Source organism: Mustela nivalis (genome assembly GCF_964662115.1).
Source record: "Mustela nivalis genome assembly, chromosome: 10".
Taxonomy (NCBI): domain Eukaryota; kingdom Metazoa; phylum Chordata; class Mammalia; order Carnivora; family Mustelidae; genus Mustela; species Mustela nivalis.
In genome coordinates, this window is record NC_139029.1 from 69,203,304 (window position 1) to 69,219,773 (window position 16,470).

The 16,470-nt window shown below is 44.1% G+C and overlaps 1 protein-coding gene across 5 annotated transcripts in view; it reads right to left on the reverse strand.

Moving 5' to 3' along the window:
• Nucleotides 1-12,318: 12,318 nt before the first annotated feature.
• Nucleotides 12,319-16,470, reverse strand: part of MCOLN2 (mucolipin TRP cation channel 2) — a 55,863-nt gene continuing 51,711 nt past the window's right edge. For all 5 annotated transcript variants that reach the window (XM_082688209.1, XM_082688213.1, XM_082688211.1 and 2 more), the window contains 2 exons: nucleotides 15,504-15,625; nucleotides 12,319-13,165 (listed from right to left, as the gene is read on the reverse strand). In XM_082688209.1, coding sequence (XP_082544335.1) covers nucleotides 13,129-13,165; nucleotides 15,504-15,625 — 159 coding nt within the window. In that variant the 3' untranslated portion in view covers nucleotides 12,319-13,128. The remainder of the gene's footprint in view (nucleotides 13,166-15,503; nucleotides 15,626-16,470) is intronic.

Sequence of the window (16,470 nt, forward strand, 5' to 3'; positions counted from 1 at the left end):
ATAATTCATAGAAAACACAAACTAGGATTATAGAAAGAAGTCCAAATACATTCATTATCATAACAATGTAAGTAAAACAAACAACTCAGTTGACATAGAGAGATTGCAGTGGACCCAAGGAATCCAGCTATGTGCTGTATGATTGAGATCTATGTAAGCTGTGATGACAGGAAAAACAGAGCTAGCGAATACTAACCAAAAGAAACCCTGTTTAACTGTCAATGTCAAACAAAAGAGACCTTAAGGCAAAAAGTGTTATTGTGATAAAGAGAATTGCCACATATATAAAAGTAATAATTCTCCAATTACTACTTTGTTCAAAAGCAAAGTTCTGTCCGTAAAACTGTATTCTCACCACTTCCATTGCAACTTTTATAGAAGTATTCCTACTGGGAAAAAATAATAACACCTTCCTATTAACCCCCCAAATAAATCAGATCTAAATGACCGAGTTTGGTTCTTTTCTCTCTCCTTTTTAATTAAGCCCATGGCCATCTAAAAGGATTAAAGTCACTTAAATTTTTCAGCAATGTTGAAGGAAAAGGATTCATCTTGAGCACTCCTGTTACTTTATTTATTAAATCCTTAGTGCAATAAGCACTAAGCAGCAAAAGGAATTATAGATTTTCGTGAGGGTTCTCTGCAGGTTGGAAACACTGACTCCAGTGTATTAGCAATTACATTAAATATTAAATGTTCTGAAAGAAATTAAAGTTTCAAGGCAAAACAATGAGTAGTTTCAAAAACTGAGTTCTTCTTATGCCAGGTTTCAAACATATTTCCCATAATGCATGGGCATTTCAATTAATTTTCTCATTCAGTATTTCTGTTTGTGAAAGAATACCACTTCCACATATGCAAACTAGGAGTAATAAAACTTGCTCTACTTGGTAGGGTTATTGTGAGGATAAAACTAAATAATACATGGGAAAGCTCTTTGCAAACCTTTAAGCATTATGTAATGTAAGAGACCATTATGAATCCATGGTCCTGGGATGGAATGTTCATATTAAGATGCCTTATTTGCCCTTCCTTGAACATGTCTGTAAAATTTCAATTTTCTGTGGCTGAGTTTTATCTAATCTTGAAGAGTAAAACTACTCCCATTTATATATTTACACAAATATTATTCACACAAATAAAACATATAATATTACACAAATACTATATATTTACACAAATGTTTACACAAATAAAACAGCTGCTTACCTTTCTCTTGCTGGACAAACACACCACACAGCTACAGATACACTCAAGGACAAGGAGAACTTGCTTCAGTATTTAGTGTGAAAAATTTCTCCTTAATAATGAGTTCTGTGGCTCTTGTAAGTAGGGCTAGAATATCTTGCACTGCCTTCTTATAACTTGACTCACTCCTCTTATGTAGATAACACTGAATTCTTGAGGTAAATAATGTGAATCTGGTAAGGAAAAAAATTGCAGTCAAAATTGTAGGGAAGAGGGGATGAGGCTAGATAGACAGTAGAGAGCAGATAGCAGCATTCCCTCCAAAGGCCATGGCCTTCTTCTCCTTTTTTTTTTTTTTAAGATTTTATTTATTTACTTGACAGACCGAGATCACAAGTAGGCAGAGAGGCAGGCAGAGAGAGAGAGAGAGAGAGGAGGGAGCAGTCTTCCTGCCCAGCAGAGAGCCTGATGTGGGGCTCGATCCCAGGACTCTGAGATCATGACCTGAGCTGAAGGCACAGGCTTTAACCCACTGAGCCACCCAGGAGCCCCCCTTCTTCTCCTTCTGTAGAATCTGTGGATTCACACAAAGGCATCTGAAGAAAGAGTTAAGTGCTGTGGAGGCAGGCAGAATTGTCAGAAATGTGGGTGAAGAAAGGCGGTTACATCATCTCTTCAAGCCTCCATTTTAAAACAGGGACAAGGAAATCTACCGACATATCAAGTAGGGGTGAGGAAGTCTACGAAACAGGGTGCTCGGTCTGCTGCCCAGCCTGTGTGCTCTTATACCACAGGGAAACAGGGGCTCTATGTAGGCTTCCACCAAGACCTCTGCTCTCCTACTTGGCCTTAACTACTTGATCTCAGCCTACAGTTTCTCATCTCTCCGCAGAGTGTCAATCAACTTAGAAGTGATGAAACAACTCTACTGTCTTTGTAAGCATCCTTTTCACCGTGTCTTCTAAATGCTGGAATCATTCCAAATCCCTGCAGCTGTGACAGCAGTCCCCACCACCAAGACGCTTTCCCAGGTCACCACCAGGGAAAGCCTTGGCAAGTGGGCCACTGGCTTGTATCAGGGACTCTCTTAGCCCCACCCTCTTCGCCTACCAGGGATGAATAAACTAGGCTCAGATCTCCGTCTTACATGTTGTTTCAACCATCTTTTTCAGGACCACGATGTGTTACTTCAGACCCTCCAAGAGGCAGAGTGCCAATATATAGGACTAGAAATGCAAGAGGATTTGTGGGCCAGCTCCTGTAAGGGAAAAAGGGGAGTGAGCCGGTGGAGGCCAGGATGGCTGTGAGGCTGCCTATCAACCAAGCTGATAGGGAGGCCACCAGAGGGTTCCCCGCGTACCAGAAATGAGCCTGCTTTAGGACCACTGTTGCATCCCCCACTGGCCAAGTGATCCATGGAAAGCTCAACTTCAGGCAGGTGCAGACAGATTCGGGGTAGAGCCCGGCAGCAGATGCAGCCGCCAGGGGGCTCCTCATAGCAGGAGAGCCAGGCCTTTACGTGGCCACAGCAAGGATGGTGAGACCTGAGAACACCTTATAGGGCAATCAAAACGAGTATCACCCATGAGGGGCAGACCAATATCACGTACCTCTGATACAATATGCAGAGGAGGACACCACAGTGCTTCTGTGGTCTGTCCCCCAAACATGCGTAGCCTGAATCTAACCATGAGGAAGGATCGACAAATCCACGTTAAGGGGTTACACGCAAATAATGACCAGTAGTTTTAAAAAAATCTCAGTACCATGGAAAACAAAGAAAGGCTGGGGAGGTTTTCCAGACAAAAGGAAAGTAAGGAGACGTGACAGCTAAACTCAGCAGTGACCCTGGATTGGGTCCCATGCCGGAGGGGAAAAATGGCGGCAAGAACACTATTGGGGCAACGGATGCAATTGGATTAAGCGATGCAAGATTTGATGAAAGTGTTGTAGTAATGCTTCATTTACTGAGTTTGATCACCAGACTGTGGTTCTATAGGAAGCCACTCTTTTTTTTTTTTTTTTAATATTTCATTTATTTATTTGACACAGAGACAGAGATCACAAGTAGGCAGAGGCAGGCGGGGTGGGGGGGGGTGGGGGGGTGGGATGTAGGCTCCCTGCTGAGCAGAGAGCCCAATGCAGGGCTCGATCCCAGGACCCTGAGATCATGACATGAGCCGAAGGCAGCGGCTTAACCCACTGAGCCACCCAGGCGCCCCAAGAAGCCATTCTTGATAGGAAATACATTCTGATGTATTTAGGCATAATATATGCAACCTTCTCTCAAATGGTTCAGAAAAATAAGTTCTATAAATTAGGGATACAGAGAATATGAAGGACATTTTCTGAAAGGTACATGCATTGAGTTGCATGTACCACTGCTGACTTCATCAATGGTCAAATACTACACTGAGACATGAAAAATACATGAGCGATATTAAAATGTGTTACCAACACTGGCTCTCTTGGCTTCTGGCCACTGAGATGAAAGACATGCTGAGTCGAAGTTTTATGGGGTGGTTTTATTATTCAATCACAACTATGTGGTGATTCATTATTGCGCTTGCCAGAAAGTCCACCCACTGTCTGTAATTATGTTTTACTTTCATTTTCTTCTCTTTTCTTTTTTTTAAAGGAGCCTCTTAGGGGCACCTGGGTGACTCAGTCAGTTAAGTGTCTGCCTTCAGGTCAGGTCATGATCCCTGAGCCCTGGAACCAAGACCCGCATTAGCCTCCTTGCTCAGGGGGGAGCCTGCTTCTCCCTCTCCTCCTCACTTATACGTGTGCTCTCTCTCTTGTTCTCTCACTAACTCTTTCTCTCTCAAATAAATAAAATCTTTTTTAAAACAAGGAGGCTGTTAGATGAGATTCTAAATGTGGGCATACTGAATTTGATCCATTAGTCAGTATGACCACGCTGCTTTACATAAAGGGGGTGCGAGAGAGGGGATGGCCAGTCTGTCAGCAGACATTTCCAGCCATGTCCATTAAAAGACACATAATAGGTCGAGAAGGACATACCCAGACATTTGCGATGTCCCCATCAAGCTTTGATTTTCACAATTCTTACACACACACACACACACACACACGGGATTATAACCTTAAGTTTTACCTCCACTCACCAGTGTATCCAGTTTATCCTTTTCAAAGCTGCTTACGTCCATTATCTCCTGGACATGATGTCTACCTTGTGAACTACTCAGCTCTAAAGATGTTCTCCCTCAGTCTTGTGTCCCAGCTCTGGTGTCTACTGTGGTGTGACGTTGGAAAGCTCCTTTACCTTCCTGTACCTTCCTGTATTCTCGATTTTATTATCTCTGTATTACAGATAAGGACTCTGAGGCTTAGGGCAGCTCAGCGAGTTGTCTAAATCGCGTGGCAATTCCATGTTACGGCTGGGAGCTTCTGTGGAGCTTTCTCAGCTCCCCTACAAAGACAGAGATTTGTCTTCCATTAGCACCAGGGTTGTGTGACTTCAAGGAAACTTGTTTCCTTGTTTCCTTTGACCAAGGTGTGGTTCAAAAATAAAAGTCACACTTCTCATTAAGCAGGCGACGCTTAATTTTCTGCTATTCGGTTTGATTCAGCAAGCAGTATTTAGAAGGCAGTAAGCAAGGGGAGATGGGGGAGAGTTTGGGAGCCAGAAGATTTGGACATGAAGCCAGCCTCTGCCACCTACTCTGTGCTCAGTTTCCTCTTTGGTAAAAATGGAAATTTGGATGTTGTGATGGGTAGCAATACTACATGTACATAGTAGGCATTCAACCAAAATACCTTTTTAAATATATACTTTTGGGCGCCTGGGTGGCTCAGTGGGTTAAGCTGCTGCCTTCAGCTCAGGTCATGATCTCAGGGTCCTGGAATCGAGTCCCGCATCGGGCTCTCTGCTCAGCAGGGATCCTGCTTCCTTCTCTCTCTCTGCCTGCCTCTCTGCCTACTTGTAATCTCTCTGTCAAATAAATAAATAAAATCTTTAAAAATATATATATATATGTATGTATATATATATATATATATACTTTTTTTTGAGCACTTGCTACTTACCAGGAACCCTGCTATGCACATGAAACATGGGACACAGAAAACGTCGTCCCTACCATCAGGGGCTCACCCATCAGGAATTTGTAGTGCTTCCTCATCGAGCAAGGATTCTAAGCCAGTTGTATATGCCACAGTTGTTTTTTTTTTTTTTTTTTTCTGAGTACGCTTTTAAAATTTTGTTTACATTCTTCTTTTTTGAAGATTTCGTTATGTGTTGTAGAGAGGGGTGGGGAGGGGCAGAGGAATGAATGTTCAAGCAGACTCCTTGCTGAGTGGGGATGCGAGGTGGGGCTCTACCTCAACCCTGACCTCATGATCTGAGCCCTGAGCCGAAACCGAGAGTCAGACCCTCCACGGACTGAGCCACCAGGTGCCCCTTTTGTTTACATTCTTCATTCTCTGACATTTTTCACTTTTGTGGAGTAAATCTAAATGATTTTTGTTATGGTTTACTGATAGACTTAAACCCAGAAAGCCTTTCTCTACTTCTCGCGTCAGATCAGTGTTCATCTATATTTGTTTCTAGTTCTGTTGCAGACTGTTCTTCACACTTCAATCTTTAATCCGCTCGGAATTTGTTTGGCTCCATGGTGCTAAGGTGCGGACGGGTCATCTTCTTAAGACACATTCCTGATCATACTGGCTTATGATACTGGCAGCTCATTTGGTCTGTACCCATTTCTGTTCCATAACTTCCCCTCGGAGTTGTCTGCCATAAACGTGAACTGCCATTCTTTGAAAAAGGCCGAAGGGGAAAATGTATATCGGTGGGTTTTATCCCATTTACTTGCTTCATTTTATTTATTTATTTATATTTATTTATTTATTTGACAGACAGAGATCACAAGTAGGCAGAGAGGCAGGCAGAGAAAGAAGGGGAAGCGGGCTCCGCACTGAGCAGAGAGCCCGATGCGGGGCTCGATCCCAGGACCCTGGGACCATGACCCAAGCTGAAGGCAGAGGCGTTAACCCACTGAGCCACCCAGGCGCCCCTACTTGCTTCATTTTTAAGGTAGAACAATCAATGTCAGTTCTTTTGCCTCAGTAATATAAATGTGAAACTTAAACAGAATATTTTATATGAGGTTTAAAGGTCAGAGCACGCTAAGCCTATAGAAAATTGTGAGAGAGTCATGTCATCACTGTATTAGCTATAGACACTCACACTAAAGCTTCCCTCAACTGCCTGTCATCTTATGGTCATCTTTTCCAGATGTACTACGGAAGCATTTATGAGAGGGAAAGAAAATTCTAGTAGAATCGTCATGTAACCCTTCCTCAATCTGTTACTTTGGGTCCTTAAAACCTGTTCTAGAACGTGACCTACTCAAAAAAGGATATGGGAAGCAGTCTCTGTGTTAGTCTAGCTGGCAGCTCAGACGCACCTTCCCAGAGATCGGACTTGGGCTGGGTGACCTCACTGGCCAAGGGTGAGTATGGACATGGTAGTTTCCCCACGGCATGTCTTGCTGCTCAGCCAGTGTCACAGTGCCGGTATGGAGCCTGCTGAGGCCACGGTTTGGTCCTTTGAGCATGCAGCCTGAGCCAGCTGCCTACGGCACCCCTCAGGGACCGCATAGCCTCCCTGCTCCATGGTCAGCCTGCAGAGCTTCGAGCATTCTCCCTCACCACCGATGCCCAGCTGGGCTCCTCTGACCTCCTGCTCTGGGAGGTACCGAAGCTCCTGATGGGGTTTCCTGGCACCTTGCCACCCCACGCATTCCGCATGTTAAGGAAGTGTTAAGGGTTTACTACCCACAGTACTCACAGAGTTGTTTTACCAGAGTCAGAAAGAGTTTGCAAACAGGTATCACTGGGGTTGGTCTTGGCACAAACCACTGCCATTCTCTGTTGGGCTCTGGAAAGAAATAGGCAGATCAGCCCCATGTGCACTCAGGCATGTGGACAATTCCACATCTTCTTCATTTGTGAGGTGGGGGCCACGCCACCCTCTTTGCCCTGCCCCCTCAGACACCCACTCCCCTCCTGGGCCATCAGGCTCAGGAATACTCCTCTAACATGACCTCATTCATTACCATCCCCCAAATCGAGGCAGTGGAGGTGGGCAGAAGACAGTCTTCTGAGTCCCTCAGTCAGTTCGCCCCCATCCCCTAATCCTCGACCTCCCCACTCACGGCCCCTGGCTAAGGGAGACCTAAACGGGAAGCACCTCCTAGCATTTACCTGGAACACCCTCCTTTCTCAGGGAGCCCCACTTAGTTCTGAACCTTTGTGACCCTACATCTGAATTTTGATAGCGGCCATGGGGGAGCGGTGAGGAAGAGGGACTTCTTCACAGAGTCTCTGTGCCATCTGTAAGCTTCAGACAATGGAAGTCAGGCTGGCTTTAATGGCGGTTACACACACACACGTTGTCACCTTTACGGATGCAAACGGTGGCTGACCTTAAGGTCTGGTACTACAGAGTGCATGTGCGCGCATGTGTACGTGTGTGTGTTTGTGCATGTGTGCATGCGTGGTGTGCATGTATGTGTGTACGTGCGTGCATGTGTGTATATAGGGCAGGTGTGGCCGGATGCTGCAGAAACAGAAAGTCTTGGATAAGCTTCTTTTAAGTGTATGGGAAGGAGAAATGCCCATACAATAGAAATATGCATTCAAGCCTTTCCTCCTAATAAGTGTATTTCTCCATAACAGCAGTTAGGAAAACAGACCCTCCTCTCTAAATGCATAGTCCAAAAGCATGAACTCCCAAGAAAATGACAGGGTATTAAGCAGAAAAGTCTTCTGAGAAAGAAAAAAAATATGTATACAGGTAGATAAAACATATACATGAGATCTGATATATTCCCTAGAGATAGTTTTCAGACAAATTTCTCCTTGTGTTTGTTATTGTGCTTAATTACAGGGAAATGGCATCACTCCGTTGCTGTTTTCATCTGGATGATGGCAGCAGCTTTGTAACTAATTTTCCTGCTCATCTCACCCAAATCTAATCTGTCCTTCATGGTGTTCTGTTCTGCCGTGTAGCTCCCTGGTCCCTAAGGTCCCTATGGCCTTGCCAACCAGTTCTCTGGTCTTGTCTTCTATTACTTTCCTCAATACATAACCTGCATTCTAACCACCCCAAAACAGTTTTTGTAACGGGTTGGGTTCTCTTTCATATATCCATGCCTTTGGCCTACCATTGCTTTCCTCCAGAAAGCTCCACCCTGACCCCACACCACGGCCATCTGGCCAAGCACAATGTATTATTCAAGTCTCATTTCCAACCTTGTCCAGTTCTCCATAAGAAGCCTTAATTTATCCTTCAGACAGGCAGGAACTATGGCCATTCTGCTGTCACACAGCACTTCGGGTGACCCTGTCTTATCCTTGCTTTGTACATTGTTGTCTTCCCCACTAGACTCCAAACTTCTTGGGGCCCAGAGATCATGGCATTCATTCCTTGCATCCTTAGTATCTACTACAGTATTGGAAATCAACAAATATGCATTGAATGAATGGTCTTTAATAGCATCTCCTTTTTCCATCTACACATCATGTGGTTACCTAGTGTTTCCCCCAAATTAGTGGTGCTTATCGCTTCCCTTGCCCAACTTGTCATCTAGGAAACGTCCATGCTTATTAGCCAAGTCTACCTCTCAAACTCTCCAGCTGGAGAAAATTAAATATTGATAACAGCTCCCCAATTTTTCCCGAAAGGCAATCAAGAGCTAAGACCAACTCATTGTCCGGCTATCACAGATAACACACACAGGCTGGCACAACCCACAGGGCTAGGTCCAAATGGTGCTATTAATACTCTCTCCTCTGGTAGACCCAGCATGGCAGACACACAAGTGAAGATGTAAATTCACTTTGTCAAAGCAAACATTCCTCTTGGGGGACATCTGCACAACCTCGAGGAGAGAATAATGACCACAGCCCACAGGCAGCGGGGGATGAGTAATTTACTGCTGCTAGGCAATTAGTGTTGCTGGGGAAAAAAATTGCTTTCATTTAAAATTCTCTTTAAACCATATGTATCATGGCTCATGGGATAATTTATGTATCATTAGAAACTAAGAAACATACATCACCCTAATAAATTGTCTCTCCCATTTACCACAGCCAATAGCTCCCGGGGGTCTTTAAGAAGTCAGAGTTGTGCTGTCCTTGTTATACAAGATGGTGTGGAAATGTTGTATGTGACTCATTTAGCTTCTCATTCACTCCCCAGGTCTCCGGCAGAGACAGATGGCAGGAGAGACATTTGCCACCATTTTCACCCACTGGTTTGCAGCAGCATTTGCTGGAAAGGAGCCCATGGTAGGACAGCCTCGAATTGTATTGTTTTCCTTAACAACTTAAATGTATGTTTTGAGATTTGGTTCATCTTGATGTCTTCCCAGTGCTAATATGTTCTTTTCTCCAACACACAACATATTTAGCAATTCTACATCTCCCCATTCAAGACAGGCCCTTCATTCTAACAGCAAATGGCTGCAAAGAGCTTGGAGAGAGCGTCCCACTGTCCTGGGGAGCAAACAGGTCCCACAAGACTTTGCTGAGCCAGGTCAGAGGTCATATGGTGCCTGGGTGAACATGCTAGAGTTTAGAGGATGAACTGCCCCCAGCTGCCTCTCTGTCAAGGGAAACACACGGAATAGAAAGTAAGCAAATGAGGCATGAGGGGAAAGTGAGCAACCCGGCATCCAACCTGCCAATGTACTCAGGTTCTCTCTTTCCTTTCATTAAATTTCCATCAGTTTGAAGACAAGGTACAATGCTGGGTTCCTAGCTTGTTCTGCCCTCACTCCAACTTGGCCTGTCACATTCTCCCTCCCGTGTCTAGAGCTCATGGTCCTTCCTCAAGTGCCTCCGATCTGAACACCATGCTCAGGGGTTCGTATGGTGTTCCTCGGTCTTACTATCCCACAAGAGCTGCTTCCTATGTGTCTCACAAGTAATATTATTCTGGATTTTGTAGAGAGACTCCATTAACATTATGGCTGGGATGTTCAAACTTGAAGTGAGGAGTAGCAAAATAAAATTTGCTCAAGTTATATGAAAACAAAGGTGAACATTGTTGAGAGTAAAGCATGATCTAGTCATCCAAAGTTACTGAAATAAGTGGTGGCTACAAGGGAATCCTTCAGATGAAGGGACTCATTGTCTTTACATACCACAGATCTTTGCAGTGGCAGGAACAATCCATGGTCAAGACCACAGCAGCAGTTCACCAAGCCTACTCCCCACTGGACTGGATGTGGAGTATTTCCACACTTAAAGTCCTAACTGGAACAGAGTCCACTAAAAGTGGGTGGTAAGCTCACGACAAAATAAAGATCTTCCTGGCCAGCCGAGGTGAATAGATCTGCACACTTGTATACTATGCTAGAAAAGCTTCTCAAAGACATAACAGTCACCAGGCACTCGGGAACCATGCCCAGTTCTAGGCACTTCATGTTTGGCTCATTTAATTCTCCTGGTCCCCATTGTACAAACTGAGGCCCTGGGGGATCTGTCCAAGGAGACTCAGTAGGAAGAGGGCAGGATCCCAGGAAGAAGGGATGCAGACTAAACATCTTAACGTATTCACTATTGTCTGATACTATGGAACCTACTTACAAACATGGCAGAAGAATCAGAAGGAAAGAATGGCTCAGGTTTCAATTTCAGTGCTGGATTTGCCAGAGTTCTCTGACATGCAAATCCTCTGTTGAGGTTTATCACCATCATTTAGAAGGACAGAGCTCTAGAGGAAGCTTAGACTTTCACTTGAGTCAGTCCAGATGGCTCCCACACCCAGACTCTTTCCTCCCACCCCCCAGTCAACAAGCTCCAGGGAGTAGCGTCTGTCTGGGAGGGTCATCCTCAATGGTTGGAGATCCCAGGATGAAACCAACAGAACCAAGGAGAACACATCTGCCACCTTCCATGATGGAACTCTCCAAGCGGAGGCCTGGTGGGAAAGAAAATCGTTTGCCCCAGATGTGTCTATGAGCAGAACTGTGAAAGCAACGTTGTTCAATAAAACCCAAATGGATAATACCGTTGGTAAAATGGAAATCATTTAAAATTACTAAAAGAGAGAAAACAAGGCTTCCATGGTTAGAGGGTAACCTTGAAAAAGTTTTCCCCCTGAAAGGGTTTTGTTTAGCTAGAGGGAAAAGAGAGAAAAGGAAACATGAAAGCCAATAAAAGAAAAACATGAGCACAGAAGACCATCCTTCATCTTCTATTCAAATGGCCGTCACACAGCTACAGACTACAGAAGGCTTTAATAGCAGTTCAGAGACTAAATACTGGGGATATACTCAGAAGTGAGCGAGGGATCCAATTGCATACCTGATTCTGGAGTCTTGGGAATGACCCTAGAACTACCAGTTAAATGGTCCCTTAGTTTAAAAGTTGAACATAACTCGACATTTTTCGGTAAGAAGTTAACTAAAATGTGGCGCCTGGGTGGCTCAGTTGGTTAAGCATCTGCCTTTAGCTTGGGTTGTGGTCTCAGGGTCCTGGGATCGAGCCACAAATCGGGCTCTCTGCTCAGCGTGAAGTCTGCTTCTCCCTCTCCCTTTGTCCCTTCCCCGCTCCGCTCATGTTCTTTCTCTCTCAAACAAATAAAATCTTTTTTTTAAAAAAATAAAGTTAACTAAAATGATCACTTTTGCCAAGTATCTTGTGTGTAGAGTTACTTATTAATTTTAATGGTATTAAGTGAATGATTTTCTTGGCCTAGATTTGGTGAAAGCGGGGGTGGGGGGCAAAGGGCAGGGTATGGGAAAGGAAACCTGAAAGGGGCTTGGCAGGGAGGAGCAGGGAAAAAAGAGGGAGAACCTTGGGATGAGTGTCCTGCTTAATTCAAATTCTGTTCTTCTCTAAGAAATTTAAAATAGTTGACCCCTGAAAGATAGTGACAGTATGAGATAAATCCATGCATCAAGTGATTTTACTCTTAAGTCATATATCATAAATATTTATTGAATAACTTTGATACATTAACCCTTCCTTCACTGCCTTTAAGAAAGTGAGAAATCCTATTTGGAGACCAGATAGTTAAAAGAGACATGATCTGAATTTTGCACTCAGTGGATATTAAGAAATACTACATTAAAAAAAAATAGCAGCAGCTCCTTTTGTTGTGATAAAAATAAATTTATTTGGGGGAAAAATACCATCTTTATTTGCTTGACAAGGGCAAATCACCAGCATAGTAGAGTTCAACTGTTACAATGAGTGAGCACTGCTACAGTTCACGTCCACATGTCACATGAACAGTCAACACTCAGCACAAGTGACAAGGTCTCCAAATGACTGTTTCCAGTTTATCCCACTGACCATACCAAACAGCTGCTTCCTGTCATGCACACACACACACACACACACACACACAAATAGGCCCAGACATGTCCACTACAAGTGGTCTTTTTGTTGATGTAAGTGTGCTCTTTAAAAGGCTTACTAGTTCTCCAGCTTGGAATTTTAACTTAGTATCACAACCAACTTCATTGCTGTGCACACCATGAATTAACAAATGTTTTCAAATCCAATTATCACTTTCAAAACAAACACTTATTGGATGATCAACACGCATCTTTCAACGCACATTTTCAAGTGCCATTGTTTTTGCCCACTCTGAAACTGATACTTTTTTCCATCCCACCACTGTGACGTCATAAAGTAAACTCCAAAGCGGAATGTCATTATCACGGCTCTATTGCACTCATGCCCAGTAGTTGACTGCGGTCTATGCTTCATCATCCAAGTTCATAAAAGGAACTTTGGAACTTCAGTTGTGTTCAACCAGCTCACAGTCCTCTTTCCTGCTCCACCAATAAATAATTCACTATTTTGGGGAGTGCTGGTCCAAGCTGTTCAGGGTCCCTCTGCATTGTCACTTGGTAAAGTTAGGCCTGAAACTTGGTTATCTTTAGCAGAAGGACTTTAGGTGACAGGTATCAAGTGATCCTCACTTCCTTTCCTGTATCAGAAAGGGAGATGAAGAAAGAGAAAACAATAATTTCAAAATCTGCGAGAGGGAAGAAGACTACTTCAGGTTCTAGAGCTGCTGAGTGTCACATGGAAGAGGAAGAAAGGCTAAGAAGGACAATGCACATTATTTTTGGTTTGAGTGGATGCCTTTGGCATATCTGAGGAGCTGTCCCTGTCCTGGGACCCCGCATCTCCTTATATTGACAAAGCCTCACTCGACGGCTGCAACAGATTTTCCCCCTTTACTGCCGTGGAGAAGGGGAAAGATCAATTCTGCATCTGTCCACCCCAGTAGATCTTTCCAAAGAATTACATCACATTAGAATTGGAAGACATTTCAGAGGTCGTATGTCACAGGCTGGTGGCACTGGAAAGATCAGGAGGTTAAGGAGAGCTCAGGGGACACATTCAGTAACCGGTAGGGTCCAAAACAGAAACCCAGGTCTTCTGAGGATCAGACTAGAGGCTCTGGCAATAATTTGAAGGTGAATCAGTCTGTGGTGGTCACCGGACCGCTTGATTAAAAGAGTGTGACACCCATCTGTGCTCTGCAGGAGGCAGAGCTGTGATAGCTGGGGCTGTCCATCACAGGCACCAGCTGGGGGTCCAGAAACCAACATTTGTGACGCCCTCCATTCCCAGGTTCCCTCAGTGAGGTGCTTCTCCAATATTTACTCTCCATTTATGGCTTCCTTTAATTAAACCATTCTTAGATTTGTAGCCTTTAAACATACGCAGGGGTGCTGAGTTTTTGATGGAGTCAAAGCCATCACTTATTCTCAGCACAATCCATTCCCTGCCTCAGTCCCATGACCTTCATTTACTCTCATCAGAGCCCATCCAAATCTGCCCAGGATCCAGACCTTGATCTGATGAGTCAAGTCAAACTGCTCTAGCTGACTTCACCCATGACCGTCTTTAGTAACAGACACTACTGTTATTACTTTTGAGATCCCTTTGCTCAAAACTTTCAACATTTTAGTTCTTCAGTTGACTTCCTTGGTGGATGCCTTCATTCTATTTAATTCTTTCATTCATCATGACCAGCAGACCCTCCCCTGAACCAGCATCTTCTCAACGGCCTCTAGCACAGCTTATAGAGGACAGTCTGCTGATACTGCTACTTCTTCTCAGCCCTCAGACCCAATCTGATCAAGAACTTTTCTCCTCTACCCCTTAAACCTTTTACTCATTCCATCTGGCTGCACAAGAAAACATTTAAAAAATCACCTGTGCCTTTTTGTGATGAACACCAAGGTCCAAAAACCAAACACCAAAGACTGACTGCTTACTTTCCAGAATTCACAATTACTTTCTCTGATGAATATTTTTTCTTTACAGTTAAATACACATGAGAAGGAGCAACTTCGCAAGACTTTTCTTATACAAGGTGCCTCCTGGGCAGCAGCTGTCTATTAGGAAAGTTAATTTCCCTTTATCTCAGCTCCTATGGCAATAATTTAATGCTATGAGAGGAAGAAATGTGATTCTTAAAAACTTCACTTTCCTCAGAAGACCTCATTTCGTATTTATCAGACATTCTTTGGAAATGCTCAATCATATCATTTCAAAATCCCAAGATGCGGTATGAATTGATTAAGAGAAAATACATCTTGTGGTTTTAAGTAGCAATTATGTTCTTCTGTCTGCCTTCAGGAATTTGGTTTAGAGAATTCTCAGAAAACCCCGGTTGGGGTATCTTTAGTTAACAACCCCACCTCTGACTTCACATGAAAACAAACAAGGGTACAATCAAGCAACCTATCCTCATCTGACCTCCATTCTAGCCCCCAAAACACCACGTGGAGGCTTTGCCGTCGAGGTGTAGACCATTTGCTTGAGTGTCCTGATGACATGAGCAAAGTTGGTCAAGGTAGAGCTACTGATGTGTGCTCCCAGCCAAGGCCTCCTCTCAAGCAGGTTTCCCACTCTGCTCAAGAAAGGTTAGTTGTACCCAATATTGCAGCAAAGGAAAAGGCCTTTGACATTCCCAGAGCTGCACCTCAAAAAATAAGAGTTTGGACCTCTTACGGGGCCACCTCAGAGTTCACCTTCTTGACTTTAGGGACATAACTTATGACTTCCCTTTAGAGTCTCATAATAGCCCCAAGAGATTTCAACCATGTCATGTGGCCTTCTACCCCATTTTAAAAGAAACAATTCATTTCTGAAGCCAGTTTCAGTGGGAGGAAAGAAAATGAAAGACAAATCATTTTCCACAATGAGCTGATTTCTGAGTGCAGAGTAAACCTTGGAAGAACTCTTTGTTAAGGCCGTGGAGAAGCTCCTCATAGGAGCATGGAGACCTGACTAAACACCATACTAACCTCCTCAAGCAGCAGACGCACGACAAGAAGGCTGAGGACCCTTTCTGGTACTTCTCTTTGCTACTACATTCCTTCAGGAATTCCTGAAGATCCGTTTCAGGAAACCCATTCTGTTGGTATTTCTGTAAAAAGTACACAGTGTTGTTACCTTATTTATAGAGCATGAGAAACTGCTCCCTTTGTCAACACATCAAGCCCACCTTGGCTAAAATAAAACTCTCCCACATTGCTAGCTCAGATCCAAGAACTGATATTAACAGTGATGCATCAATCTGTCAGTCCTAAAAGCCAAGCCAGGGCCACCATGGGAACAGAAACAATCCAAAAGTCCCAGAAAGAAAGCCATGACTGGGCAGGGGAGGGGCAGGTTAGTAAGGGGGATGAAGAAAATAGTCAAAAGTCTAAATTTTTAATGCTAATTATAAGACCAGATAAGATCTCCCCTTTCTCTTACTGCCAGTATAGAGTCTAGAGAGGAGTAAGACCTGTTTCCTCTACTTTTATAGAAGTTGGTCACTCAGTGGAGCAGAAGGCAGCAAGTTCTTCCCAGTAGACAAAAAGACCCTGCCTGAGACCCCGCTTGTCCCACGCTTCCTGAGGGCACTGAAGCTTGACCCACTCCCAGGACCATGGCCTCGTCAAAGACAGGAACCCCCAGGGCAAGAGTGTGCAGTGCCCATCTCCATGCCCAGCCCTGCTCCTGGAGCCAACCACCCATCCCCATGTGAGCACTTGTCTCCCCATCAACAGAGCACTCGGAAGCGTTTCCAGTGGACGGTGGTCATTGTCATTGTTGTTGTCTTCTTCTTCTCTCTCTTTTTCTTTTTTTTAAGATTTTACATATTTGTCAGAGAGAGTGAGAACACAAGCAAGGGGAACAGCAGGCAGAGGGAGAGGGAGAAGCAGACTCCTTCCTGAGAAAGGAGCCCAATATGGGCTCTATCCCAGGACCCTGAGATCACGACCT